This window comes from Clavelina lepadiformis, chromosome 7 (assembly GCF_947623445.1).
Source record: "Clavelina lepadiformis chromosome 7, kaClaLepa1.1, whole genome shotgun sequence".
In the NCBI taxonomy this organism is placed as follows: domain Eukaryota; kingdom Metazoa; phylum Chordata; class Ascidiacea; order Aplousobranchia; family Clavelinidae; genus Clavelina; species Clavelina lepadiformis.
In genome coordinates this window covers 12481915-12508604 of record NC_135246.1, presented here as the reverse complement: position 1 = coordinate 12508604, position 26690 = coordinate 12481915, and the positions used below count along the sequence as shown (strand labels likewise).

Sequence of the window (26690 nt, the reverse complement as noted above, 5' to 3'; positions counted from 1 at the left end):
ATGTCTAGACTAAGAGTTTGTTTTCTTTGTTGTTGGCACCTACGAGTAAATAAGTTACAAATAAAACGAAGCATTAGCTGAGGTTCCATATAAAACGCTTGCAGAAGCTTACGATTGCTAAAGATTTCGCAACACACTTGTGATATAAGTCAGTGAAATTTTAACTTAATAGAATTAATTGCATTACTAAAATTGTAAGATCTTTTTGTTAAAACTCTCTGTATTCTAAAATCATCCCGACACGCAATTTCAACGCCTGGAAAATGCTGTCCTATAATGTTGCCTTATATAACCTTCCACCTTATATAAAAAATTTTCTCACATGCCTTGCATTTTTAGACTTAGGCATAGCTCATGTATAAAAAAAGCAATCAGCTTGAGAAGGCTAAGTTAATCATTTCTAGAGCTTAACTTCTCTGAAATAAACGTCCACTTTTGCTAGGACTTGCAAGTTAAGACTAATGCTAACAAGTTCCAGCCAGACTTTATGGCGCAGTTCATAAGCGTGTGTGATAAACCTACAGTGAGAAAAGGAGTTACATACATTGCAATAAGCTTCTACTTTATTAAGCCACTGCAAACCTATCTACACAATCCGCAGTAAACGTTATGTTCACACAAGACCTAACTCCTCACCTGGTGCTTTTATTTTTCGTAAGAGGCACCATCAAGTAAACACATGTCGAGACGGCGACCTGACATTGTTTAGTAAATGACTGACGTTTCACCACATAAATCCCAGATTTATTACTCATTTTGTTTTGCAAGTCACTCGACATAGGTTTATTTCTTGCTTGTAGAAACAAAGTGAACAGCGATAAATAAATATAAATATGTCAAAGTTCATTGCACTTCTTATGACGCAAAAGCAAGGGAAGCAAGTAACATGTAGCGATAACAACAAGGCTATATTGCATTGTAATTGTCGTACGGTTGTTGTTGCAAATGTAAAATAACACAACTTTTAACAACAATCTTGCAGCAATCAATTGTCGATAACTTGTCAACATGACAGCTTATTGGCAAAATCGCTCCTATTTCGCTGGAGATCAGGAAATCTTCACGTTGCGGAAGTCATACTCGACATACTTGAATCAGGTGAATAGAATAAACGAGCTTTTGAATCACAGATTGGAGAATCACTTCTGTTGTCGACGGGTGGAAAAAATATGTCGGTCTTTGGTGCGTACCTTCCAGTTCGATCTTGCTTTAAGTATGGCCTCCATTTTCGCTCAGGTTTACAGGCTGATTTTAATCTCTGTTCAAATTACAAAATTGCAGTGGTCCATAACTCTATATTGTATGACGTTAACGACTATAAGGGGTTTCACAGTAAGGGTAATGTTTAATATATTTTATCAAGCCAAAAAAACAAGACCTGCTTTTACCTCAAAGAAACTACCATCTCGCGACGCTACTTGGAAGATGGCAACAGCAGGTATCAATAAGGCACTAGAGGCGACAGTGAGCCAACCGATTGCATTTGCCCAAGGCGGAAAAGCGTAATCGTTCAACTTCAGAGGTTTATAATTGGCCAAACTATAGATGAAAATGAACTGAAAAAAAGTAAAAAATAGTTTACTTGAATGGCAACAGTTAGTTATTTGAAAGTAAGAAGTGTTTTAAACTCACAAGTAACACTGCTGGTGACACAAACGACCAGGTGATCCGCCAATAAAGACCAGGGGCTTTCCCAGTCATCAATTTTATGTCATCGCAAAATCGATCCAAACCTTCAACAAAACAGTATAGTATAGTTTAGCAACTGCTCATACGTTTTTGTGTACATGTACCTAATTCGTGAATAAGCTGAGTAACAAGCACTTACCATATATATACGAAATTGCCAGCATTTCTACAATAGCGCACAGAATTAAAGTGTAAGATGCGGCATAGCTGTCCATCAGGTGAAGATAATAAAAACCACCCTGAAAATCAATAATAATAATCGATAATAATGAGTAGTAATAACAAGCGAATACGAAGACGTCTTCAAAAGTTTAAAAGCATAATATAGAAATGTCTGGAAAATGTTCACATGTATTAGTCTTTATTTGCCAAAAGGTGTAGTGACACACATTTTGAAGGACCTCGGAATTTGAAATTAACATACCTGAGTTACTAAAGGAATTCCCAGTAAAAACAGCACGACACAAACAGCCAGTGTAAACAATGCTTTATGACGACGTAGGGTTGGAAAAACGTCAGTAAAAGACGTCACAATCGTTTCCAAGGTAGCAAACTGTGCAGTTTAGCAGAAAATATTTTATTTGGTAAACTCTAATTATTTATTTGCTGATTGCTTATATATGTAATATATCTATTTTAATATTGCATTATATTATATTGTAATATTACATTATATAGTATTGTAATATATCTATATATATCTATATATTGCTTATACTGCAATACTATCGGTGGTAAAAACTTACCATCGTATCCAAACCCAATGTAAACAGCATGAGAAAAAACAAAACCGCCCAAAGGGGGGAAATGGGCATCTGTGAAAGCGCTTCAGGGTAAACCACAAACGCCAACCCAGGTCCTAAAACAGTCAAGCAGAAAATTTTTAGTTCGTCAGAATTTGAGTCTCAACAAAACTATTAGTAAAATTGAACTAATTTAACTACTAACAATAGGACGAAATCGTATAGAGCAAAATAAAATGTTCAAATAACTAGGTTATTGAATTAAATTTATGGCCACAGCCTACCGTCAGCAACAACTTTGCTAATGTCGGTTTTGAGCACATTCGCCATGAATCCAATGACTGAAAAAACGGCGACACCGGCGTAGATACTGGTAAAGGAGTTCGTCAAAACAACGATAAGTGAGTCCCTAAAAATGTTTTCAAATGTTATTTTTGCGGTTGAAAACCTGCACGTACTAAGTTTTATGCCGGTTAAATTATTGATTAGAAATGTATAAAATCACTTAACGTTTTTTTTTAGATTTAAATTAGACTAAAAAGAATGGATGTTAAAACATACTGTAATGAGTAAAATGGGTAAGTTGTGAGCTACCTGTAGCAGTTGTTGTTAAATTTATTATAAGATGAAAGGGTGATGAGGCCACCCCACGAAGCAGAGAGGGAATAAAAAATTTGTGTAGCAGCGTCCTTCCAAACCTGTCAAAATCAAATAAAATCGATTAAATTCCACAATTGCAGCTAAAAGTTTGAAATGATACTGAAAAATGGGAAGAAATGTATATCCTAGCAAGCAATTAATAACAATGTTGTTTTTTCAACCTTTGATTCCTTCAACAATTCCCATCTGGGCTTGAAAAAATATACTACCCCGTCAAAGGCGCCATCTAACGTCAGCCCGCGAACAAGCAAGATTGTGAGAACGACGTAGGGAAAGGTGGCGGTAAAATAGACTGCCTGTTTACACAAACCTTTATTGAAATATCACTCTAATACTATGAGATGCATCACAATAACTCAAACAGCCTGTACTTATATAGAATAAAACGTATATCAAAAATAACCTTTCCAGACGACTTGACTCCTTTTAAAAGACATAAGTAGATGATTGCCCACGCAAGCATAAGAATAAGGACAAGTTCTAGACGTACCTTTATATGGACGTATAAAGATATGAAAAAGATTAGACAGCAACCCCAAAATGCCATTTAATATACAAAGCACAAGCATAAAGATTGCAAAATGTTACCGAGCCCAAATTGTGAATTCCATCTGTCAAGCCCAGGACCCTATTTTTCCAGTAGTTTTCGCTGGGACTGACTCGGTCAAGGCAAGTTGTGTTGACCAAGCTTTGGTTCAATCCAGCTGCAGAGCTCACGTTTGGCAAAATAGTTGAAGCAAAATCGGTAAGATTATTTTCAAGAAACAAACCGGTGGAGTTTGCAGTGTTGTTCGTCAAACATGTAACTACAAATTACAGTAATTCGTAAACTTTAACACGAAAGACAATCGATTTGCAGACCAAACAGTTAAGGTCGATCATAATCAATCAATGAGGTCGTATCGTAGCAGGTAAACCGAATAAAAGCTTACCATTAGCAGTCAAGTGGCTATCAACGCATTCATTTGTGTTCCAAGGGTTACCGCAGCCACGCCACGGTACGTCGGCAGTGAAAGAAGAAAACAAATAGAACAAAGTGTAAGTTATAACGACGTTGTAGTAGATACCGACGTATACGGAAATGACAACCATGGCAAATCCAAGCCCTGGAACATTTATAAACATGGATAAGTTTTTAATACTTGCAAATACAGCATAGTTACCGTGATGACATTTCAATTAGATTATTAATTGTGTTTAATTATACAAGCTAAAAATACTACAAGCTACAAAAGTGCTCTTATGCTCTACCTTTAACAATAGGAACGCCTCTAAATGCACCTAGTGGTCCCTGACTACAAAATTGTCCAAGTGAGACTTCCAGAAAGAAGATCGGTAAACCGGCAACACACAGCATTATCAGATAAGGAATGAGAAAAGCTCCTGGATGTAAATTGTACAGAAGATTCATTAAAACTTCATCCCGGCATTTAAATCCGATTAGAAACAGGTGCTGCTTACGGCTGTTTAACGTATTTTAGACGTAGGATTATTGGTCACTTACCACCACCGTTCTGAAAAGCGAGATAAGGAAAACGCCAGACATTTCCTAATCCCACGGCATAACCGATCATTGATAACAAGAACTCAGCCTTGTTAGTCCAATTGCCTCTGTCCTCGTCGCTGTCTTGGCCCTGTGATTTATGAACCAAAAATATATTGATCGTTTTGTACGAAAAACTATAATTACTTACAAAAAACATCGAAAATAAAAATACGTTACTACAACTACATATGTTTTTTTTACATAAGTTCTATGATATTTTTCAAATATATATACAATACAACTTCAAGTTTCGACTTTTAAGCAAATCACACCTTGCCTATCTTTTTTGCATACCCTTCTTCAATCGCCAATTCATCGGTATCCATTTTTGTTTTGGTCATAATATATATGTTTATTTAGTTTCGCTTTAATATATGACTTACGATTTGTTTTAAATTGCGTAAATAAACGATGCATTAACCTTATACGACCTTATAAATATGTAGGACACTGCAATGAACAAATGAATTTATTCAATAACATTACCAAAAAAACTTTGAATTGGTAAAACAGCCAAACAAACATTATAACAGCTGTCTGTTAGTCGGTTTCCGAGTCTTAGTTACATTTGTTGACACCATTTTAAAATTGTCTGTACAAATAGAAACGTCTTTCTGACGTTGATTATAATGTTAGTCGAAATTTGCAAAAATATTTTGAGAAATGTGAAATAGAGCAACCCTTTGCCAACATGAAGTTGCACATTTGTTTACTTATTATATTCATTATATAGTTGAAACAGATATAGGCCACTTTATCTGCGAACAAGTTATCAAGTAACGTTCAAATTTTATTACAATTTTGCAAATAACTAACAAATTAGTAAACGGGTAGCCCACTTTTCTCTCAAATAAGTTAAGTAACAAAACATAAACTTCCGCATGCAGTTGTAGCAAGTTCTTTTAGTACACAGGAGTTTGCTTGTTTTGCCAAAAGAAGCTTATCTCAAAAGATTTCAACACTTTTGTCAACGTTTACGCTTTTTCTGTCTATAGACCGGCATTTCTTAGTCATGTTCAGACAAAAGTCTTGCTGAAGAATTGTGCAAGTCATAAGCGTCGGGTTCTTATATACTAGATATAAGCGAACAAAAATGCAGATTTTACCAGTAAAAATCCAGGAAATTTACCAAAAACCTTTGGTACATTCATGGGCTATATAAAAAGAGAATCATGTTGTTACATTGTCTGTTTGTTTACGACTATATGAGACAACTCACAATACTCACACGTGATCATGACGTAACCCGATACTTTTCCAGCGGTGCGAAAATTAAACAAAGTGTGCATAAGGGGCGTATACATTGCGGGACATTTTCTCGGTTTTGTTGAGTAAATCTTCATGTTACTGTACTTGTGTACAGCATTTTAAATACGCTTTAACTTTCGAATAGATATGAATATATATTTTGCTGCGTTTGATGACCATTTCAGTAATACGGCGATATCTATCGCTTGGTACATTGTTGAGATGAGGTGTCAACAAAAATGAAAACAAGGAAGAAAGCTGTTTAACTGTGTTCTTAGCCAAAGTCAGTAATTTTGCATAAAACCGTTTTAATATAACTAGGGACATAAACATCATTTTAAAACACTATCGCAATATCATTTCGTGTATTGTTTGATCAGTTTTACCATGAACTGTTGACTATTCTTGGTTCGTGGAATTACAACCTCTTTCTCTTTACGTTCAAAGGCGGCTACGTCATAACGCGTCATCACATGATATTCGGTCTAGTGAGCGGTAGGCTTTCATGGAAAAATACAAGTCTCTACAAGGGTGTTGATGGAAATATGTCAGTACAGTGAGTATGTCATTCTGATTTAGGAAAGTTTTGGAGGTTTACTACATACTGTAAAATCCAAAACTTATGCATGTTTGGGGCAATCATTAAAAAATAAATGACGTTTTCCGAAAAAGACTTTTGTACCCGCCCGAAACCAATTACACCGGAACCACACACACAACCGTATAGCATTGTGTTAAATCGTGGTAAAATTTAGTCATTATTTCGGGAGGTTTTCTGGCTCAAAAAGACATATCATCATTGGGGTCTGCCTAAGTATTTCTACATCGCAATAATCTCACTATACAATAAATATTAAAATTCTGATATTTTAAGAGAATTTTGAGAGTTTGGCCAATATTTGAATAGCAGTATTGAGCAAATTACAGCTCGGCGGAAATCAGAATTACAACGCAATCGATATACAGTAATGTTTCTGGGCAAGACGCTAACGACTCTTATTCCTGCTTTTTACTCTTCTGTACCCGGGACGGACAATTAAAAATTCGAGGAAATCGCCTGCACACAGAAACTAAAAAACGCATCCATCAAAAATTGCACAAAGGCTAGCTTGGCAACCGGGCTTCGAGCAGTGAGATATTTTCGCCAAATTTAAGTAGTGAATGAACTTTCCACAGCCGGAAGATAACGATTTCAATATCGGATATAAATTTATATACCGTCATACGAGAAGTTAGGATTCTGTAATATTTTAGGGTTTGAAAGATTTCGACTCTGGGAGCCAATTGGGTCATACGCGTTTTTACGTCATTAAGACTCATTATTCTTTTTTGCTCATCGCATTTTCTTACTTGCGACCCCTTAAATTATCATCGACCGCAACCTAGAAAAACATAGGTTGTGTTCCCTACAATAGTAGGGTACACGGCGTCTCAAAATCGCTTTATACGATGTTACAAAAATTATTTTAAAAAGTATTTCAAAGATGTGCACCATAAATTGCCAGCTATCGAATTTTTAAATATGAAAATAAGCGTTTCATTTCGAGGCGTCTTAAAGCATTTTTTGAGATTTGAAAACTCACAAATTTTGCGCTCCTCACATTTTCGGTGGACAAAACGCGGGCGTTTTGGATTCAGCATTCAAAAACTTCTGCCCCACAAGTCTTCACCTCACCACATAGCTCATCGCAATTTTATTTAATGCTGTATACTATTCCTGAAAGTAACTCAGCTGTTGAGACTGATGGTTCTCATCCATGGACCGCGAGGCATTTTCAGGGGTTCGCGGGGGCAGAGTATCCCATAATCTTCGCAACAGCCAAAATGACGTTTTTGCAGTGAAATAAGCAGTTGCATTCGATTGCATGTGCAAAGAAAAAAGACATCGTAATTTTCCTCTATGACATCCCAATCTTCATTACACACGTCCCAAGATCTTTAAATTTATGGCGCAGTTTTGGTGATAAAAAAAACTACTTCCTTACTACAGTACGCCTGGTAATACTTTTTAAAATTATATCATTCATTTCTTCAGTTAGTTGTAGTGTTTGATAAAAAGAAATGTATTTTTGAACTATGTGGTATAAACCTCAAAGAGCAATATAGATATTTAAAATTTCATACGTATCTCATTTAATTTCTTAAATAAAACAAAAAACTTTTTTCTCTGAGACTTTATTGCTTATTTCCATTCTTCATTTAAATCAAATTCAACGATATTTCTGCAATGACTAAATTTAATAGAACTGAGTTACACGAACTGAACCACATTTAAAGTAAATGTAGGCCTATGCAGTGGTGGGATTCAGCCGATTCGCACCGGTTCGTGCGAACCGGTTCTTGGAATTTTAACGATCTCCGCGAACCGGTTTTTAATAAGCGTATGTATAGGTCTATGTGTATATCGGCCCCGGGTCAATATGGCATGCTGCTAGCGAGAGAACCGGATGTTAAAATATTTTAATCCCACCACTGGGCCTATGCTTGTCATTTTTTTACTATCAATTTGGTGCTCAGTGCAAAAGTTTACGCCCTACTTTCAGAATGAAAATTGCCCGGAAGCTTTCTTATTTCAGATGATCGTCACATCTCATAACATCCTTTCTTGCGCCGCAAAAAATTATTACCACTTAATTGGCCGGACGTTGTGTTAGTGGTTGTTTTCTTTGTTTTGTCATAACCTGATACGGTTAACAGCTTGAGGAGCTGAAAACTAATTTCGTGTAGGCTACATTTGACAACAACAGGATTTCACAAATTTGTATGTGGTTACAAAGGTCGTCTGCAACTTTCCAATCAGAAATTTGAAAACCATTGCTTTAAAATATCAGGACTATCGTTAAACTCAGCTTCAATTTAATCTTATTGTATTTAGCTTATAGAAGCCTAGACTACTTTAGTGGGATGATGGGATAGTTTCGGACCCGGCCTAGTAATATGTACATCATTGGCTCCTTAAAAGCAGTTTCTTTTGAACAGACTTACAGGCCAACTCAGTATTCAGGCATCTTTTCGTTTAAACTAGGCCTATATTTAAATCATGCAGATGCAAAAGTTTCACTACTAACCACAGAGTTGACGGATCTAATATCGTTTGAAACGTCAGGGGCCACTACATTTTTAATAGATTTAATTGATTTCTTCGTAGCCCTTGGCAACATCTCTCATTAAAATTAAAGGAAGCATTTAGCTTGTCTACAGACGATGCTGCTAGTTGGCAATTTCTGCAAATTGAAAAAAAAACTAATTACTACCGTTCTGATTTTAAGGCTGAGACGACGTAAATAGATAAGATAATAGCTGATTCATCATTGGTAGGCGTTTAAGTTAGTAGAAAAAGTATGCAAATAGTCGATTTTAGCTGTTTAGGATTTATTCTATAAGTAAAATAAATTGTGTTACTAGCCTATACGTTAACACTTCGTTTAGGTCTTCAAGTAACCGCGAAAATGGCTTTGAATGTTCGTTTTTTTTTCAGCAAAATAACTTCAGACAGCCTTAATGAAAACTTACCTCATAGTTGCAAAACGTTTTCAATCCTAGATGAAGAGACACAGTTCATTCATGCCTCTGCTTGCCTGTAAACGTGGCAGAAGCAGGCATCAACTTTACACTTTGGCTAAACTTTTTAACTCTCATCTTGATTTTCGGTTGCGTCACAAATGGCGAATAGTTATGCAATAGGCAAACCAAATCATTCGTTAAACGAGTAAGCAGAGTGAAAATGAAATTTATCTCAACTCAATAAGAATCGGAAATGATGTACAAAAACATGAAACCAGCGATAAACCTAGAAAAGAATGCTGATTGCGCTGCAGTTCTGACGTGAGATGTAAATTCAATTTTTCGTATTGACGAATATGTTATCAGTTATCACAAAAATGCTGTGTAAACAACGACATATGAAGTGAATCACATGCCTCATTACAACCTTGTTATGTATAAATGATGCTTGATACGTCATAAAAAAGGCCACAACTGGAGTCACAATAGATCAATTTCCCGGGAAAAGTTACAAAAGTTTCATTTATTTTTCCTGCAAAATTGCTTTTATTTAAATCGTGGAGAAACTCACAATACGAAAAGATGTTCAGTCTGATAAAGAGCAAGCAACGACAGGATGAAGGCGATCCGGGCGCGTGGACCGTTCAGGATAGAATCGAGGAAATCAAGGGTAAGTCCAACTCAGAAGAGATGATGTTGGATGAGTGCTCACTGCTTCTAGAAAATAATTGATAAAACACTGATGACAAACCAAAAGCGAAGTTAAGAGAGACGAATGCGAGAGTTCACCTGCCTAGACTAAGCAATGTTTTTTAATTTAACAAACAGGAAAGCTTGTATTGAAGCGGAGAGACCTGGACGCCTATTACGCATTTTCTCAGCAGAAGATAAAAGACAATGATGCTTTTATTCGAGGTCTTCGGACCGAAATCAAAGAGAAGCGGGTTCTTCAAAAACAGAGTTTTAATGCCGATGAATATGTAATTCGAAACGCTTTCTACAAAGATCGGGAATGTCAGCTTTCGATGCAAAGGTAGGATACAAATGTATAAAATATAATATAGGTCTATGGAAACAGGCGGTTAAGGGGAAGGTAATTTTGAGTTTTGACCTTTATGTTTTATAAGTCACAAGAAACAGCACAACTACTTCAAATGAGTAAAGTAGCCTACTTCAGTCGGATACCAACTTTTACTTTTCAAATACTATATGACCTTACGCTATACAGAATAATCTGCTGTAATACCGCTTTATAAAAGAAGTCAATTTTTCAATTTTCAACTTTCGTCAATTTTTCTTAGCATTTGCTAACTTATAGCGAGAATCTCACTGAAAACCGGTAATTAAGAGAAAAAGACTAAAACAATGTTCAATCGCCCTATTCTGGATTCGATTTTCGATTAAATTGGTTACCTATATAGGCTATATAACTTCGATATACAGCAGTCTAACTTGTACAATACTCAACTGTTGGTGTATTTTTGGCTATGCACATGTCAGATACCCCATAGCGAAAGCCATTTCGGATAAAAGCGAGCACGTTTTCGGAAAATGCGGACAACTTGACATCGTTCGATATCAAAGAAAACTTCGTCTGCAAAAGCTACGTGAACTTAAACGTTTACTACGCGATCTGAAATCGGTTCCTGTGGTCATGAGTGATGAGCATAAAAACAGGTAGAATATTTAACACTTGTGCTCCTTTAATTAACACTGGTGAGATTTTCAGCATTTCTTTCTGGTAGGATTTTTTGTACTTTTATGCTATAGCCAACGGGTCCGTGTCCTGACTGCAGCACTTGATAAGATGCTGATGAAGTTGGGTTCGGCGCAGTTTATCCACAAGACATACAAGCAGGTATAGAATATTTTCATCACTCAAAACTGCTGTTTTAGCCAATTCATAAAAAGCGTCATTTGATTCTATTGAAAAGCGACCAGTGTCGTTTGCCATATCCGTCACAAAAACGATTTTAGATATTTTATCACCTTGAACGAGACGGACTGACTTTACCGGGACGGTTAAAAAAGCTTGAACTGAGCTTGCAAAGTATAAAAACGGAAGTGAAAAATGAGTTGGTGCAAATTCAGAACGACGCAAAGCGAGCATATGATCTAACTAAAGTGGAAAAGGTGCGAAAAAATTCAGAAGTATCAATCGTTAAAAATGTTAGTTTCCTTAAACTGTTCGTTTTTAACTGGCTCTGTAGGAACAAATGGAGGTGGTTATCCTGAAAGCGAAGCGAACGCGGGATTCCAAACTGAACAAAACGCGAAAGAACTTGAAAAAATTGAACCAGGATGGTCAGGAAAAGGAGAGTAGGACACGAAAGCGAGCCACCGTAAAGCCAAGTCACGTGGAAGAGGAGGTTGGTACAAAAATTATTTATCAGCAAAATACAGTCAATATAGGCTCATAGTTCACCTGTCAATACGCCAGACAGAAATCTATGGGGTCTTTTTATCGAACATCTCCGGCAGAAAATCAAACGTAATTTTTAATTCGGCTGATTTTTGACAAAAATTTTTTCATGTTATGTTGATGTTGGCGTAAACTGTTTTGGCAGCCGGCACAAATTTTCGATGGACGAAGTTCATCGATTCCAGTGTGGTTTACTCTTTCATCTATGCACATGCTGATCTTATGACTTACATAGTATACCTAGGTCAAGGTTTCTAATTTTACACGATACAAGCTTCATTTTATTGCCTTCCGCAGTGAATTTCTGTACGTTTGCTAGAAAGGAATGGCCGACAGCAGCAAAGAAAAAAGAAAAAAAAGGGTAAAAGAAATTTGGCAAAAAAAGAGCAACTTTTGGGAGTTCAAGCACGCTATGGACAAACTGTTGGTGCAGATGTCAGTCCGGGCACCAACAGATATAGCACCGTGTTTTAAAAAGCAGATAGGAAGGTGAGATATTTGAATGGAAAGTTGACATTCGCTAGCAAACACAAGCCAGTAATCAACGCGTTCTATTCAGGCACAACGAACTTTTCGGTAAAGTAGATGAGCTTGTTAAAACGAAAAAAACTCTAACGAAAACATTAGGTGAGTTGTGGTGTAGCCATAAGCAATGCGCCGGCTACCGGCAATGTATAACTACATTGTAGGCCTAATTTTATTTTCACTGAGTACGTATAAAGCGCAGGATTCCATTAGTCGAGATCGTAAACTAGATAAGCAGGACTCAGCTGTTTACCCAGATCAACTGCAGACTCAATTGGCGGAAACCAAGCAGAACTTCCAAGATTTGCTGGAAGATACCAGTATCAGGATGCACGCATTGCAACTTAGCTTAGATGAGACGGAAAAATTTAAAGCGAAAACAGCAAACAATGTCACCAAGTCTGAAGATTTGATGTTTTCTATAGCTATATCGGTTGGTCACATTCGCGACAAAGTCTCTTCTTGTGATTGGGCAAGTATCTTACACTGTACTAAACCGTAATAGGTAGTTACTTCTGCAACCGTCAGAGTCACTAATCTGTTAACGTAGTCTCTCTGTAGTGCTTTGATATTGTATTCCTTGGTCATATCTAAACAGCGAATATTTGAGCAAAGAAAGTATAAAGCATGAAGCGAGTCATGCTGCAAAATCTTGAGGTAGCCTACAGCTGCGTGTAATCCTTCTGACGACAGCGATTAAACTTGGTTTTACAGATAGCTCACAAAGTGCGAATAAAGCACGGATCTCAATACAAGTTTGACAACATTAAACACGAGGAACTGTTTGAAAGTTTGGACCCTTTACACGAGTCGGACAAGCTGCTAGCCTATTGTGGAGACAGACTAGTACAACTTCAAGCTAAGTTTCGGCATATCAGCAACGAATCAAATGACGTGAGTTCATTGCAAACGATTGGAACATCTGGTATTGGCGTTATCTCTTTAACGTTAAATGAAAGCAAAACACTGTAACCATCATATTCCAAGTCATTTCAGGATAACAAAGTATGCATTTGTTTCAAATTTTTCCTATCCTCAAGATTGTCCTGAGTTTGTAGAAAACGTAACCAATTATAACATTGTCAACTTAATTGTGACTTTTGTCAGGATCGTAAAGTGCATATCGATAACATATGCAGTGATGTCACTCAAGATGTATTGATAAGTATTCGAAACTGCACACCACACAACAACCGAATCGTCATTGCTGACGATGAAGACGTCCTCCTCGCGGAAGACTTTATTTGTGATGACGATGACGACAACGACCAGTACTTGTCACGTGACGCCATAAAATCAGCCATGCAGAAAATGTCTGATAACGTAACAGCCCGTCGAAAGCGAAGAAAACAGAAGACAAAAGTATAACAGAGCGATTTGCAGTCAATAAAATTAGACTTGCGTTAGTTTGCTAATGACTATTTTATTTGCGTAAAACAAAGAAAGCAAGCCGGAAAGTAGGAAAAAAGAGCAATACAAACAATTCGCCCAAAGATGATATGGAAGAATATTCGACAAATTAAGAACTTAAGAAAAATTCCCCTCTATAGTTAACCGTTGTTAACGAGAGTTCCAAAAAACAATAAATAACAGTTGCAATAACGCTTTGGGATATTTTGAAAATGGAAACCTAAACGAGATTTTCAACCACAGCTAATCTTAGATTATGCCGTAAATTTCACCAATATTAACATAGATATCAAAAAAATATTTTTACCCTCATTTACACGTCTGTGTCAGGCAATATCTCAGTGGTAGTTCTACAAAATAGTATAGTAAAATGCATTTAACAGCAGCATTAAAATGCACCAACTCGGAGAAAAGGTAACACGGCCCAAAAGGCTCTGCATCCGAAAAAGGGCAGTGACGTGAAAGCAGATAAAAAATCTGGCGCAATGATTTTGACAGATACATCAACTAATTGGTAGGAAAATATCGTGAAAGCCCTTTTCAGTTAATTTCTTTCGACAGGTAGGACACTTCTTGCAGGTTCTCACAGCCTGCTTTATGCAGCTTCTGCAAAATATGTGGCCGCATACTGTGGAGCATATCTTTCGACCTGCACGTATGACCTGAAAATTGTTTAACAAATGTTCAGAACAGATTTTGCAACAGAGCCTAAGCTCGACAGAGACTCTAAGATTCGTTTAAAACAACTTACCGAGTGCAAGGGTTCCAAACACACGGGACAATTTAACTTTAAAATTGGTGAAGTATCTTCGTGGCTAAGAAGGTCCTGTCTAGGCGCAGAGGTTGTGGTTATCAACCCAGCAGCATCAGTTCGTTTTTGCTAAAGATTTATATGTATCGAGTCAACCAAAGAAAGACAATTAACTTGAACTACAGTAGCACAAAGATGCTTACCGTTCGATTCAAGGGGGGCCGAATTAAACTCGCCGGGGTCGTGAGGTCAACCAGTTCTACGGAATCGTTGCACGTCAAGTCAACTAGAAAATTAAACAGTTTTCAAACTTTCTAAGTTTATTAGAAAAATTCTGTTAGGCCTAAATAATTCGAGTTGGCAGCAAATGCTAACAAACTTCAACACTTTTCTCTCACGAATGTCGGAAATATCAAAACCAGGACCTAAGATTCTTCCCAAGAAAAAGACAGCGGGGTATTCCTTAACTAGGCGCAATCAGAAGGAGCAAATATTGCTACCAGTTACGAATATTGTTACCTGCTTCACTGTCTGACGTTTCCGCGTCACTGGCATATTCATCGCTTTGCCATATTTCTAACAAAGCCTCTTCGGCTGTCTTAAGTATTTCATAGCTTGACATATTTGCACACGTTTGAATTTGACTGAACTTTCGTGATTACCCGGAAGGGTAGGAAAGCTGACTCTACGCTTAAGCTGTAATCTACAAAATGAGACCAAAAATGCCACATATTCAACGTTCAACGTATTCTGCTAACGGCTTTACATGCTCGGGCATGATTCGGTTAAGAATAAATAAAAGCGAAATCAGCTGATTTCTTTTCTCTAATGTGACGTCAGCCGACGGTTCAGCTGATCGTTGAAGAGAGCGACGTAAAACGACTCCAATTGGTCGATAAACCAATAACCCGTTGGTAACAGGATAGGTAAGAATTTATGCTCAGTTAATAAACAATCGGCAACTGTTTGAACGCAACATCAGTACAGCATGATCGACTAGTAGTGTAACTGTAAACACCGCAGCAAAGCTGTCAGCGCTTGAATGGTCATTTTGGTTGTATCCGAGTACACGTCATTCGCTTGTTTCCTTAAAATTTGGATCAAGATGTACAACGCGGAATATCGTTAAAACTCATTTAAATACCAAAATGTAACACACTGTAGAAAAGGGAAAAGCAAAAAAATTAATCTTATCCATATTATCTTTATGCAGAAGCGTGTATTCTGTGAATATCTCATTTAAACCTTTGCACTGGCAAAACTGTTCAAAATAATAGCTACTGTAAGTTACTAACTTATGCTGCATACTTACTTGATCTACTGCACAACACGATTTGTATAACTGTATTTTCGGTGCTTTTGCAAAAAGAAATCAATTGGAAAACACAATATAAACCAGATCATGAAATTATACAACTGGACTAAACTTAAAACTTTTTCTAAAACAAACCTAAAGTTCACCTAATCAAAATGAATCAAATAAAATAGCAGCATTCAAATGGCTCCATGCCAACGCAACCCCGTGGCCAACTGCACAGGTTCTGTGAGTTCTGGATAACAACCTAATCCAGGTGGCCAAAGCACTATCAGATCAAATGATGACAAAGACAATTATTCTAATTTAATCTCCAGAGAAAGCTTTTAATAACGTACAGTAAACTTATGGGCTATCCTGATCCCGATTTAAGATGTGCATACTACAGTTGTTTCATAAAACTTTGAACCATTCAACTTTTCATTCAATCACAAGAAAAGCTTGTGAAACAATTCCTTTTAAAATCAAAATTGAAAAATTTGGACTGTGGTGACCTGTCATAATGTGTTTAAAAAGTCTGATAAATACAAAACCATTGTAAGAATTTTAAGCAATGCATTGTCCTAAGTTTGATTATGAGATGACTGTCTGACCATTTATTTATTATGTTTGATCATTTGAATGTTTAGGCTTGCGTAAACAATTTATGAAAAAGAATTGTGCTTAGAATGTAAGCTATATTAACAACTAAGGTTAATTGTAACAGCAATAAGGTTTAACACAATTATAGCCTATAGGCCAACTGCAAACTTTACAAAATGGGCGATTGGGCATCGTTTGGCCAATGATATATCATCCTTTACGCATCAATCTACATGTTTCTCCTTCTTCATTGCCTAAATGAGATCACATAACATTATTTAGACAACTTTTAAAATAACGTATGCTGATTTGGACTCTGTTACATCAACAATAAATGTCAATTATTAAGATGACAAAAATACACGCCACTTTCTCTCTTTTTAAACCGTGCTCTTTTTAAACCGTAAAAATTATTACCATGATGACAAACAAGGAAAAGGTAGATTAATAGCAACCATTGCAACAAAACAGTCACGAAACAGTAAGTTGATTAAAAAAATGCCGAGTTATTTGCTGGACCAAACACGTTTAGAAGAGAATTGTCTTCCATTGCAGTAAAACGAAAGTTCAAAGTGTGAGAAAAACACTTCCTTAAATGACAAAAGCTGAATTTCAGATTTTGATCTAGTTTACTTAACTCTTAAACAATTAACTGGGTCTCTAGGACCCGAAACCATCTTTGTCCGCTTACACCTCAATAAGCTTTAAGGCAATTGACTCGAAACTCATAGTATTCTCCTATCTTACTTTACGTTTTGTTTCAAACTTGCACTGTCTTAAAAGAAAGAGTAGTTCATTCAAAATTTCATAATTTTGACACAAAACCTGTCTCTAGCGAAATAGTGAAGTTCAATAGATTTTTCTTGTTGCATTAGTTCGTTACCTTTAATAATCACCTCATATTAAAAAATAACAGATACAGGTATGTAAACACTAAACAGTTTTTCGTTAGTTTTATTGTTGTGCAGAATCTTAGTCCTAAATTTTAGGCATAGATTTTGTGCTTCATTCAGGTTTGACTCAACGGTTGACAGCACACTACGTGCAGTTATCTGTATTATGCAAAGAGTGGTTACTGTTAAAGAGTTTGTTGGTGAAATCATGTAGCTGGACTTTTGTATCTTAGTTACACTTAACTAGCTTTGTCTTAAAGCATGTAAGCATATCCGAATTCATCTGAATCAGTATGAGGAACAACAAAGCTTCTTCGTGACCTGGATCACTAGGAGCCACTCAGTCAGGTAATAGTGTTTCGTGAAACAGCTGGGCGGTTAAGGGCTACACAAGCAAATGCTTTTTGTTCATTAAAATTACATTATCTTTTTAAATGTAGAACACTAATTTATCTATTTATTCACCGCTTAATGCAATTGAATCGACTGCGATTGAACTGAGCATGGTTGAGCTGCAATGATTAATTATTATTAACAGCTGTGACAATTGATTTTACTGCTATTATTATTATTATTATAATAATAGCAGAAATGAACTTTTATTCAGATTATATTCTTTTAAAGGAAATCTACTTTCTTTGCAATTCAATGGCAGGTTTTTCTGTGGTTTTTGGTAACAAAACCTCTTGTTCCGAGGTCCACGTTTTTCTTTCGCTGTTCTTGATACAAATACTTTTTTCTGACCCTGATTAGTTACAACTAAAACACACACATACACACCTCAACAATTGCAGAAGTCATAATCACCTTAATCTTTACCTATCATTGTTTATATTCAACAATTTAGCAATTAAGAATGTTTTTGGTGGCAACTTTTGGATGTGATTCTGCTCCCATACCACTCTGCGGGTGCTTTCCAAGTTTTACGTTCGCCTAAACCACCACTACGACCAAGTTTGCTTTGCCTGCTCGTTTGGATCACATTTAAAGCTATAAATATTTTTTTTTTGTTTTTTTTTGGCATTCTACTTATAGCTTACTAATGGTAAAATAGTTATAAGATATCAATGGGTGCACATAGTGTACTTGGAAATTTTAGAAAAAATCATAATAATGAGTATTACGCTGAAAATATCCAAAATATTTACCAAACCTAAACAAACCCAGCTTTCTACCCTTTATAGTTTATTAAGTTCTGTTTACTAATTTTAGTAATGGAGTGAAAGATAGAGAAACTATGGTATATTAATACTGGTTTACTTAAGTTTTATGTTAATTATCACTGGTCAACACACATTTTGGTGCCAAGAAAGTTTCAACGGTTTTAGGGTATTTTTATGTCGCTGAATCCAAAAATGGCATTAGTTTTTCCGAATTGGCTCTAGTTTTTGAGATATTCCATGTTTTTGTTTCAAAAAGTGCTAAAAATACGCAAATTTTGACATAGGTAAAATTCTCTTTATACTACAACTTCGATGAGTCTACATCTGACTTTTCAATCATGTGCATACAGTATTCATCTATTTCTGATGCGATATTGTTAAAGACGCAATCGTTAACACAAAGAGCCTTCTTTACGCGAATCATGTTTCATGTGAAAATCAAGCAAAAATTATAAAACTTAGGCGATGTTAGCAGTAAACAACAGATTTTTGTAACGCAAAAACAGGCGACGTCAAAGCACAAACACTACTTTTAGTAACGCTCAAAGTACATTTAGTAAGCTGTCAAAGCACGCTAATCAATCATATATCGGTACTGTAATACAAAAAAATTAGTCGATGCTTGTAAATTTTCTTTTGTACGACTTTCTGGAATGTGATGCAGCCAAGCAGTCACGTTGGAGACTCCAACAGTAGTCGGCCATCATATGGGCATCCCACCTGCCCTGATACCTCTCTTCTATGACCTTAATGTCCTGGTGGAACCTTTCTCCCTGCTCTTCACTTAGATCACCAAGGTTTGCAGGAAAACGATCTAAGTGGCTGAAGAGATAGTGAACCTTGATACTCATCTTCACACCCAAATCTTTCAACTTGGAAAGCATATCTTCCACCAATTCTTGGTAATTTTCAGCTTTTCGGTTACCAAGAAAGTTCTGTGTGACTAAAACAAACGATTGCCAAGCAGCAGACTCTGTGTCTGTCATGGACTGCACAAAACACACATCCTTTATGAGTTTGCGGATCTGAGGGCCATCAAAAATACCTGCTTTAAGCTTTTCGATGGTCAAAGCAGGAAATGTTCTGCAAATATAGTTGAAGCAATCCCCAGTTGCAGGCAAGGCTTTCACAAATTGCTTCATCAAACCAAGTTTTATGTGCAGCGGTGGAATGATGATCTTCTCTCTAGCAACTAAAGGTTCATTTATGATGTTACCTTCACCTACTCTCATGGAATCTCTAAGTGGCCACCCTTTCTTCACCCAGTGATCAGTGCGCGCTCGGCTATCCCACAAGCAGATAAAACATGGGTATTTTGTATATCCGCTTTGCTGGCCAAGCAAAAAATTTACCATCTTCAAGTCTACACAGATTTACCATTGGTGAGAGTCATAATCCAGTTTCTGTAATACCGTTTTAATGTTGTTGACTCTTCTTTTAGTTTTGTTGAGTGGCCAATTGGGAGAGATGCATATCTGTTACCATTATGTAGCAATACACATTTCAAACTCCTTTTCGAACTGTCTATGAATAAGCGCCACTCTTGAGGTCTATATTGTGGCACTCCCATTTTCAGCAGAAGCCCTTCGATGTCTTTGCAGTAAACAAGGTCATCTTGTTGGCTAAAATACGGAAGTAATTCTTTCTCTCTTGTACGGTAGAATGTTATTGAAGCTCCGGTTCCAAGGCAGTTTTTGTCTTTGAGTCAGGATGCCAAAATTTCTGCTGCTTCTTTGGATAAGTTGAGATCCCTGATAAGATCGCTCAGCTCCTCCTGCTTGAATGGCTCTGGAATGAATGGACTGCTTTCGAACACACTTCCACTGCTCTCACTTGCAGAGCATATATATACTGAACGAAAATGTGACAGGTTGTCAATTCAGTCACAGGAAAATGCATCCTCCCAGTGACAAGGCCTAAGCATATTGTCAAACTTCCACTAATGAACTCAATTCTCACTTGAATTACAAAAAACCTCCACGTTTTCCAAACTTACTTATGTGAGCAATAGCTTGAACTTGACTCGTGGTATTCCTTTCTCTGGCTACAGAACTATTAAATTCTGATTACAACATCTTTAGTCTACAACAATATAGCTATAAAATGAGATATTGATATGATGTGATAACTGAAGGGAGTACTCTACACTGTACATGTGGTGAACAATACAAAGAAACTGTAGCTTATCAGAATGATGCCGAAAATGGAGTGTTTTCAATGCCTTGTTTCTGAAGTAATGGGATGCTACAATAACAAATAGACATAGTGGAGTATCTGGTCCAAAATAAGTAATGCATACTGCCTAAGAGACATTTCCAATATGCATTTTACTGATGCTTGTGTTCACAATTGGCAGATACTAAAGTTAACGATTTTTCTCTCGTCAAAAATAAAAAACATCGATATCTCAAAAACTAGAGCCAATTCAAAGAAACGAATGTTATTTTCGGACTCAGCAGCCCAAAATTACCCAGAAACCATCAAAATATCTTTGGCACTCAAAAAAAATGTTTTTTTTGTTGGCCAGTGTTATTTATTCCAACAATTTATCAATGAAGTAAGTAATAGTTATAGCTGTAACAGCAAAAGCCTAATTTATAGCTTTCAAAACGATTTTTAAGTTGTCCGCAAACAATCCTAAAAACATGATTCGTCGAAAGCGATCCAAGCGATCTTAACAGTGGTTCCAGCCGATTCAAGCAAACCTGTATATTTTGGATGCACTTCCATTCTACTACAAAAATTGAAAACTATTCGAGCTAAACTATTCATGTCGCAGCTTTCAGCCCGATGGTTCGACTTTCATATTAGGCATCAATAACCTTTTATTGCTTAGCTTTAATGTTGTAACAAATTTTAATCATTTTGTTTGCCCCAAATGTAGCTAGTGGTCTGCGAACTGCTGCTTGATGAGTGTTGATCAACATTACTACTACTAATAATAATAATAATATTAGTTACTAATTAAGTTACCCAATTTCTGTAAGTAATACTTGAATTGAAAAGTACCATCAACATTGTAAAAAAATATATCGGAAAGAGATATATAACCCGAAATTCTTACCTACACTGTCCCCATTACTTCTGCGTTGCCTTCTTCTTCTTCGTGGTGCAACAGGATTAGACACTTCAGCTGGTGAGTCAATAACAATCACGTCGCCACTTCCATTGGACGTAGTTGATCTAATACGCCGCCGCCGTCGTCGTCTAAGTATGACCAACAAATGTCCATAAAATGAGGCAAACTTTCATTTTCATACATAGAGTTTCATTTTTCAGACTTGGTTCATTTGTATTTTTGGTAAACTAACAAGATTATTAGCAGCAGCATATAAATAAATGCTGGTGAAAAAATTCTTTGTATTGATTGAGATTATTGATTAGGAGAGACACATATGCGTAAACAATTGAAATGGTCATTTATAATGACCAAACTCATTTTCCTTACCTTGCATTTAAATCCACTACTAGTGGCTCATCGGTCAAGCTAATAAGTGAACTTTCATCAGACTGTGTCATTGTACAATTTCTTATAACAACTGAACATGGAAAAAGTTTTAATTACAAGATTGGATAAATAACCACAGGCATTTACAATTTTCTACAGTAAATGTGATCAGAAAGCTTATTGGAACAGTGCCAATCTGAGTGATGGACTAACAACCTTAACAGTTTATAGCTCTGCACTAATATGCACAGGACATGACGAAGTCTAGTAGTCATTTAAAAAGTAAATATATTTTAATTGACATTTTTGTTTGTCAGCAAAAATCAGTACAAAGAGACACATTTGTTTATTTACAGAAACAAATTGCTGATATGTTTTGGAATTTGGCCTATCTCAGTCCATAATCAAAGTGAAAATGAAATGAGTTTCTAAAATGTCTAAGTTAACTACAATAGGAAAAAGGGCTTGATATGAACAGACAGCGGCGGGTGTCCAGAACTAATCAGTTGAAAACAAAACCAATGACCTTGCAAACAAAAACCAGTGTGATGGTCAACCATTGTGTTCAATTATTTTATAACAATTATTATAGGCATGTCTTTTCTGGTTTATCACATATGTTACATACAAGGAAATTGCAAATTCTCATTGTTATAAATCACACTGTTTCTTTCATAAATTAATTATCACCTTTGTCTAGGCCACTGGTTCATAAGGGGGCACAAGAAATGACAAACTCTCTAAGTTATGACTAAACATGCTTTCACAACCAAGCTGGATTGTTTCACTGAACGTTTTAACTGCTGGCTTGATTATTTCATAACCAACCTCAATTGCTGTTGGTTGTCAAACATTTGGTTTCAAAAAAGAAGCCCATTGATGAAAGTTACATGCAAACAACTTGTTGTTCTTTATAATGTTTTTGGATTTTGCAGTGAGCTTTTTTGGCATCGTCAAAGGGGGCAAGTCTCAAAAAGCTTAACAACCATTAATATTATGAAAAGAATATTACTTTTAATGACAACATGTTATTGTTATAAATCAGAACAGAAAAAATCAGTGGCTAGCCAATACCAAAAACACAGTCACATCATTTTTAAAGGACTAATACACAAAGAATACATGTTTCTGAAAAGGTCCAACTCTAGATCGAATCTGTTTTTTCTTGGGCAGCTAACTCAAAAGACCCTGTAGATAATAAACGCCAATTCTAGGTATTTTGATATATAATGGAAATAAACCTGTCTTAGCAAGGTTTACACAGTTGTGCGTTGGTATAAAAAGATTTCCAAAAACATTGCTGTACTAGTTGTAGATTTCATTGGAAAAAAAGTCACTTTTTGGGTACATCTGTTGTTTGGTATCATCATGTCATTTCTAATGTAACAAGACGGAAAACTTCCATGCTGTTATGAATTCAACACTAGTACGTGTGTGTTTTTTGCTAAGACATGCACACTTCAAAAAAAAAGATTTGCAGCAGAACATATACCAAATTATTGAGCTGTTAACAATAAAAAGTGACAATTGCAAAACACAACAAAAAACTTGTTAAATTAATTTTGTTATAATTACCATTTTAAAGTTACCATTTAACCATTAACCATTAACCATTTTACCACTTTTAAGTGCCGCTGTCACTTCTCTGTACATGAAATCACGCTTATAAAGTGATGTTTTCACAATAAATATCAACTTTAGGTCAAACTGCATATTATGAATTTAAGAACATTGTCATCTCATCTCAAAACCATCTTTGCACAGATATATCAATACATCAAATTTAAAATCAGTACACCCTGTTCATACAGAGATCTATTTTATCTCATATTTGTTTTTAATCAATATGCTATCGTTTACCAGGGTAGTTTGAAAAAAATTTTTGTGTTTGGTTATTTAGAGCACTCTTTATATTAACAAGAATTTGTTAACATGAAATCAAAAAAAATCTGTAAGTAATTATTCTTTCTAAATGTAAAATGTCTGGCTGGTTGCTGTGCTGCTTTATCCTTCACTTATCGTTGGAAAGATTTTATCTTGTTGATCAAGAGTTAACATTGCTGCTGATAAATTGCTGATACAAATTTGTGCTTTTGTTAGTTAAGCATCAACAGTGTATTAAATGACATAGGCAGAAAACTTCGCAACTGTTTGCTAAAATCGCTGAAAATGAGTCAATGACTAAGTAAAACCTAGGTGATTTAACAGCTAATTGTGAGTCTAGACTAGTATTGAAAATGAAACAAGCTTCATTAGGCTATCACTATTTGAGCTTTGAGGTGATTATTATGTAAATAAATAGGCCAAGATTTCTCATTGAAATGTGAAACCACAAGTGACATTTTTTGCAAAGTTTGTAACAAATTGGACTTTTTGTTGTTTAGAATGCTGAATGCAAATGCCTTTAAAATTTTCAAGGTCTCAAACTTATATTGTGGTTAGATGAAACATTATGTATTGACAGTTTGTAAAAGCTGGGCTTGTGCGGAATAAATCATATTTTTCTCTCCAACAGCATCACATACGAAGCATTAACTGTTTCATTTGTTTTTACCCACGACTACAATTGGATTGTGAGTTGATTTTCATCTCCAATAATGTGATTAACTTGAGTTACCAGATTCACATCTATTGTAGAGCTGGTCTGTTCTTATTTCCAAGGTGTAATTTGGAAACATAATTCACAAGGAACATTTATTGGTTTATATGGATAACATGAAGATTATAAACTGCAATCCTCACCACCGTAATAATTCTGTAGCAAATAGCTGGGTGTGCGGCTCATGTATTTTACCCATGTAAATTGTTTGGTTACAGATGGCATACTAAAAAATTGCAGTCGGAGATCACATGTTATATATCGAGAAATTGCCAGTCTGTATTTTATTTACATCTTTAGGTCTAATCATAGCGGGGAAAAAGCTCCAAGCAAACATAGCAAAATGTTTAGAACTATTGAAGCGCGATGAATAACTATGGCTGGCTTCATTCAGCTATAATGATAGGCCAAACTTCCAACAGCAGTTTTAACTGAGCACATGCTAAAATTTTCTTGTGACGTCACCAATTGCAGCATGCTGTTTTTAGTAGCATCCAGCAATTGGTGGCATCAGCCATCATGTAGTTGTTGATTAATAGTTTAAAGAGGCAGGAGCGTTACCGTAAAAACGGCATTTATTGTAATACAGCAGCCAACTGTTTTCAAATAACGCCCAGCTATTGACTGTTTACTGTTCAGTAAATGTAAAAAGTATCAAGATGTAATCATAAATTACATAATTATGTTATCCTCACCCATACAACCAATCTTTAAACAAAACATAAACAATACAATAGTCTTTTCTAAAAATCAATATATGTTTTTCTGGGAAAAATCTATATCAGCCGGCAGGTGCTCACTTTGTTGGAAAACCAACCTGCTACTGATCACGTCACGAACAGCAACTTGTCTTTTACTGAGTCAGCAAGCAGTAGCAGGGCGCTATTGGAAAACAGCAGAGGCTATTTTACAATAGCGATAGCAGTTGTGGTTATGACCCTGCCTCTAAATTTTGATGAGAATAAATGAAAACTTATCGGCCAACAGGATTCAATCAATCAATTATATTATCAATCATTTTATTTTTCGCCAAACGCCTGGTGTGAACAAAAATTCAAGACCGGTTGTTACAAAAACGCGCCAATGAACAGGAAAAAGTGACAAAGCCGAAATAGCTTACAACGTGCTCCAGAGAAATAACGTTGATATTTACTGGTAATAACTAGCCCGGCCACTAAACCTAAAACTAGTTAAATCGATAAAACACAAGTTGAAAAAGCAAAAATTAGGCAGACGAGCAGGTGGTGTGTTCAAACAACTGATGAATGAAAATTGCTTCAGTGCAGTACATCAGTGGATGGGAAAAGAAACCCACCAAAAAAACCATCCTGGGCAAGAGCCCGGTTTCTGGTGGCCATAGCACTAAGGAAGGACGTTGTTGAGTAGCCCGAGTTTGTACAGCAAGAATGCACACCAATGATAATCTTTGGAAGATGACAATACTGCTCGTTGCAAGATGGAAATTTCTACATACGGAAAAAAGATGCTCATGCCAAGGATTGTTTGATAAAGTGTTATGTTAGGATCTAGGTAAATTTATATATTTTTATATTTATATATTGACAGAAATATTGACACTTGACTAGGCCTATAAGGCGTTGCACACCGGCACACTTGAGTTACCGGGACTGCACACCAGAGATTTCGGCAAATCCTGCCATAAAATACAGACAGGCATATGCGTAAATTTGCTAATCTAAGTAAACCTTTGTGTAATCACACAACAAATTTAATTAAGAAGATAATGCATTTAATTGCATTAATTGCTGAGTTGAATAAATTTGGCTTAGATTTTTTGATAATTTTTTGCGTAGACTTAACCGGGATATTTACTGGGTACTTATAACTAGGCTAGGCCTATAGAGATTAAGGTTAGGTTAGGTTAACATTTAAGTAAGAAAAAAAGCGCTCTTATTGCAAAGTTTTTTCGAGAAAAATAAACGATACCGTATGATGGCAAAACACATCTGCCTTTTATCTTGCAATTCGTCACACCATCACATCACTTGACAGTAAATACATTACCAAAGAACAAACCAGAAGACCAAGACTAGCCAACTGAGGGAACTAATCCAACTGAGGTACTGAAAGAAATTGACAAAACAGAATTTGCCAACTAATCATGACTAAGTGTGGTTTATGTTATCAGAGGTTCTCAAACCATAGATACTACATTAATACATGTTAATGTA

The 26690-nt window shown here is 36.0% G+C and overlaps 3 protein-coding genes and 1 long non-coding RNA gene across 6 annotated transcripts; 1 reads left to right on the top strand and 3 right to left on the bottom strand.

Annotated features, from left to right (window-relative positions):
• Window positions 1-735: 735 nt before the first annotated feature.
• Window positions 736-9532, bottom strand: LOC143464432 (sodium- and chloride-dependent glycine transporter 2-like). Of its 2 annotated transcripts, XM_076962184.1 has the most exons (16): window positions 9400-9532; window positions 8955-9110; window positions 4597-4726; window positions 4344-4475; window positions 4025-4198; window positions 3681-3898; window positions 3496-3582; window positions 3254-3388; window positions 3027-3130; window positions 2717-2841; window positions 2436-2548; window positions 2114-2242; window positions 1829-1928; window positions 1633-1733; window positions 1389-1556; window positions 736-1258 (listed from the first exon to the last, which is right to left on the bottom strand). In XM_076962184.1, the coding sequence occupies exons 2-16, from the start codon at window positions 9045-9047 to the stop codon at window positions 1061-1063; spliced, it is 2007 nt and encodes a 668-aa protein (XP_076818299.1). In that variant the 5' UTR covers window positions 9048-9110; window positions 9400-9532; the 3' UTR covers window positions 736-1060. The 2 variants fall into 2 exon arrangements, with proteins under 2 accessions (XP_076818299.1, XP_076818300.1); XM_076962185.1 differs by lacking the exons at window positions 8955-9110; window positions 9400-9532 and adding an exon at window positions 4911-5352.
• A 21-nt stretch (window positions 9533-9553) lies between these two features.
• On the top strand, window positions 9554-13705 carry LOC143464433 (uncharacterized). Its single transcript, XM_076962186.1, has 11 exons — window positions 9554-10060; window positions 10219-10423; window positions 10891-11067; window positions 11161-11248; window positions 11368-11523; window positions 11601-11759; window positions 12132-12301; window positions 12372-12439; window positions 12595-12809; window positions 13052-13231; window positions 13445-13705. The coding sequence occupies exons 1-11, from the start codon at window positions 9973-9975 to the stop codon at window positions 13703-13705; spliced, it is 1767 nt and encodes a 588-aa protein (XP_076818301.1). The 5' UTR covers window positions 9554-9972.
• On the bottom strand, window positions 13472-22095 carry LOC143464434 (E3 ubiquitin-protein ligase RNF4-like). 2 transcript variants are annotated; one of them, XM_076962187.1, is made up of 5 exons: window positions 21900-22095; window positions 21516-21658; window positions 14702-14784; window positions 14499-14627; window positions 13741-14409 (listed from the first exon to the last, which is right to left on the bottom strand). In XM_076962187.1, exons 1-5 carry the CDS (start codon window positions 21968-21970, stop codon window positions 14251-14253), a joined length of 585 nt encoding a protein of 194 aa, XP_076818302.1. In that variant the 5' UTR covers window positions 21971-22095; the 3' UTR covers window positions 13741-14250. The 2 variants fall into 2 exon arrangements, with proteins under 2 accessions (XP_076818303.1, XP_076818302.1); XM_076962188.1 differs by lacking the exons at window positions 21516-21658; window positions 21900-22095 and adding an exon at window positions 15018-15268 and having other exon boundaries at window positions 13472-14409.
• On the bottom strand, window positions 21991-26600 carry LOC143464436 (uncharacterized). Its single transcript, XR_013118495.1, has 2 exons — window positions 26446-26600; window positions 21991-25964 (listed from the first exon to the last, which is right to left on the bottom strand). It is a non-coding gene; the product is annotated as an uncharacterized LOC143464436 (long non-coding RNA).
• Between the last annotated feature and the right edge of the window lie 90 nt (window positions 26601-26690).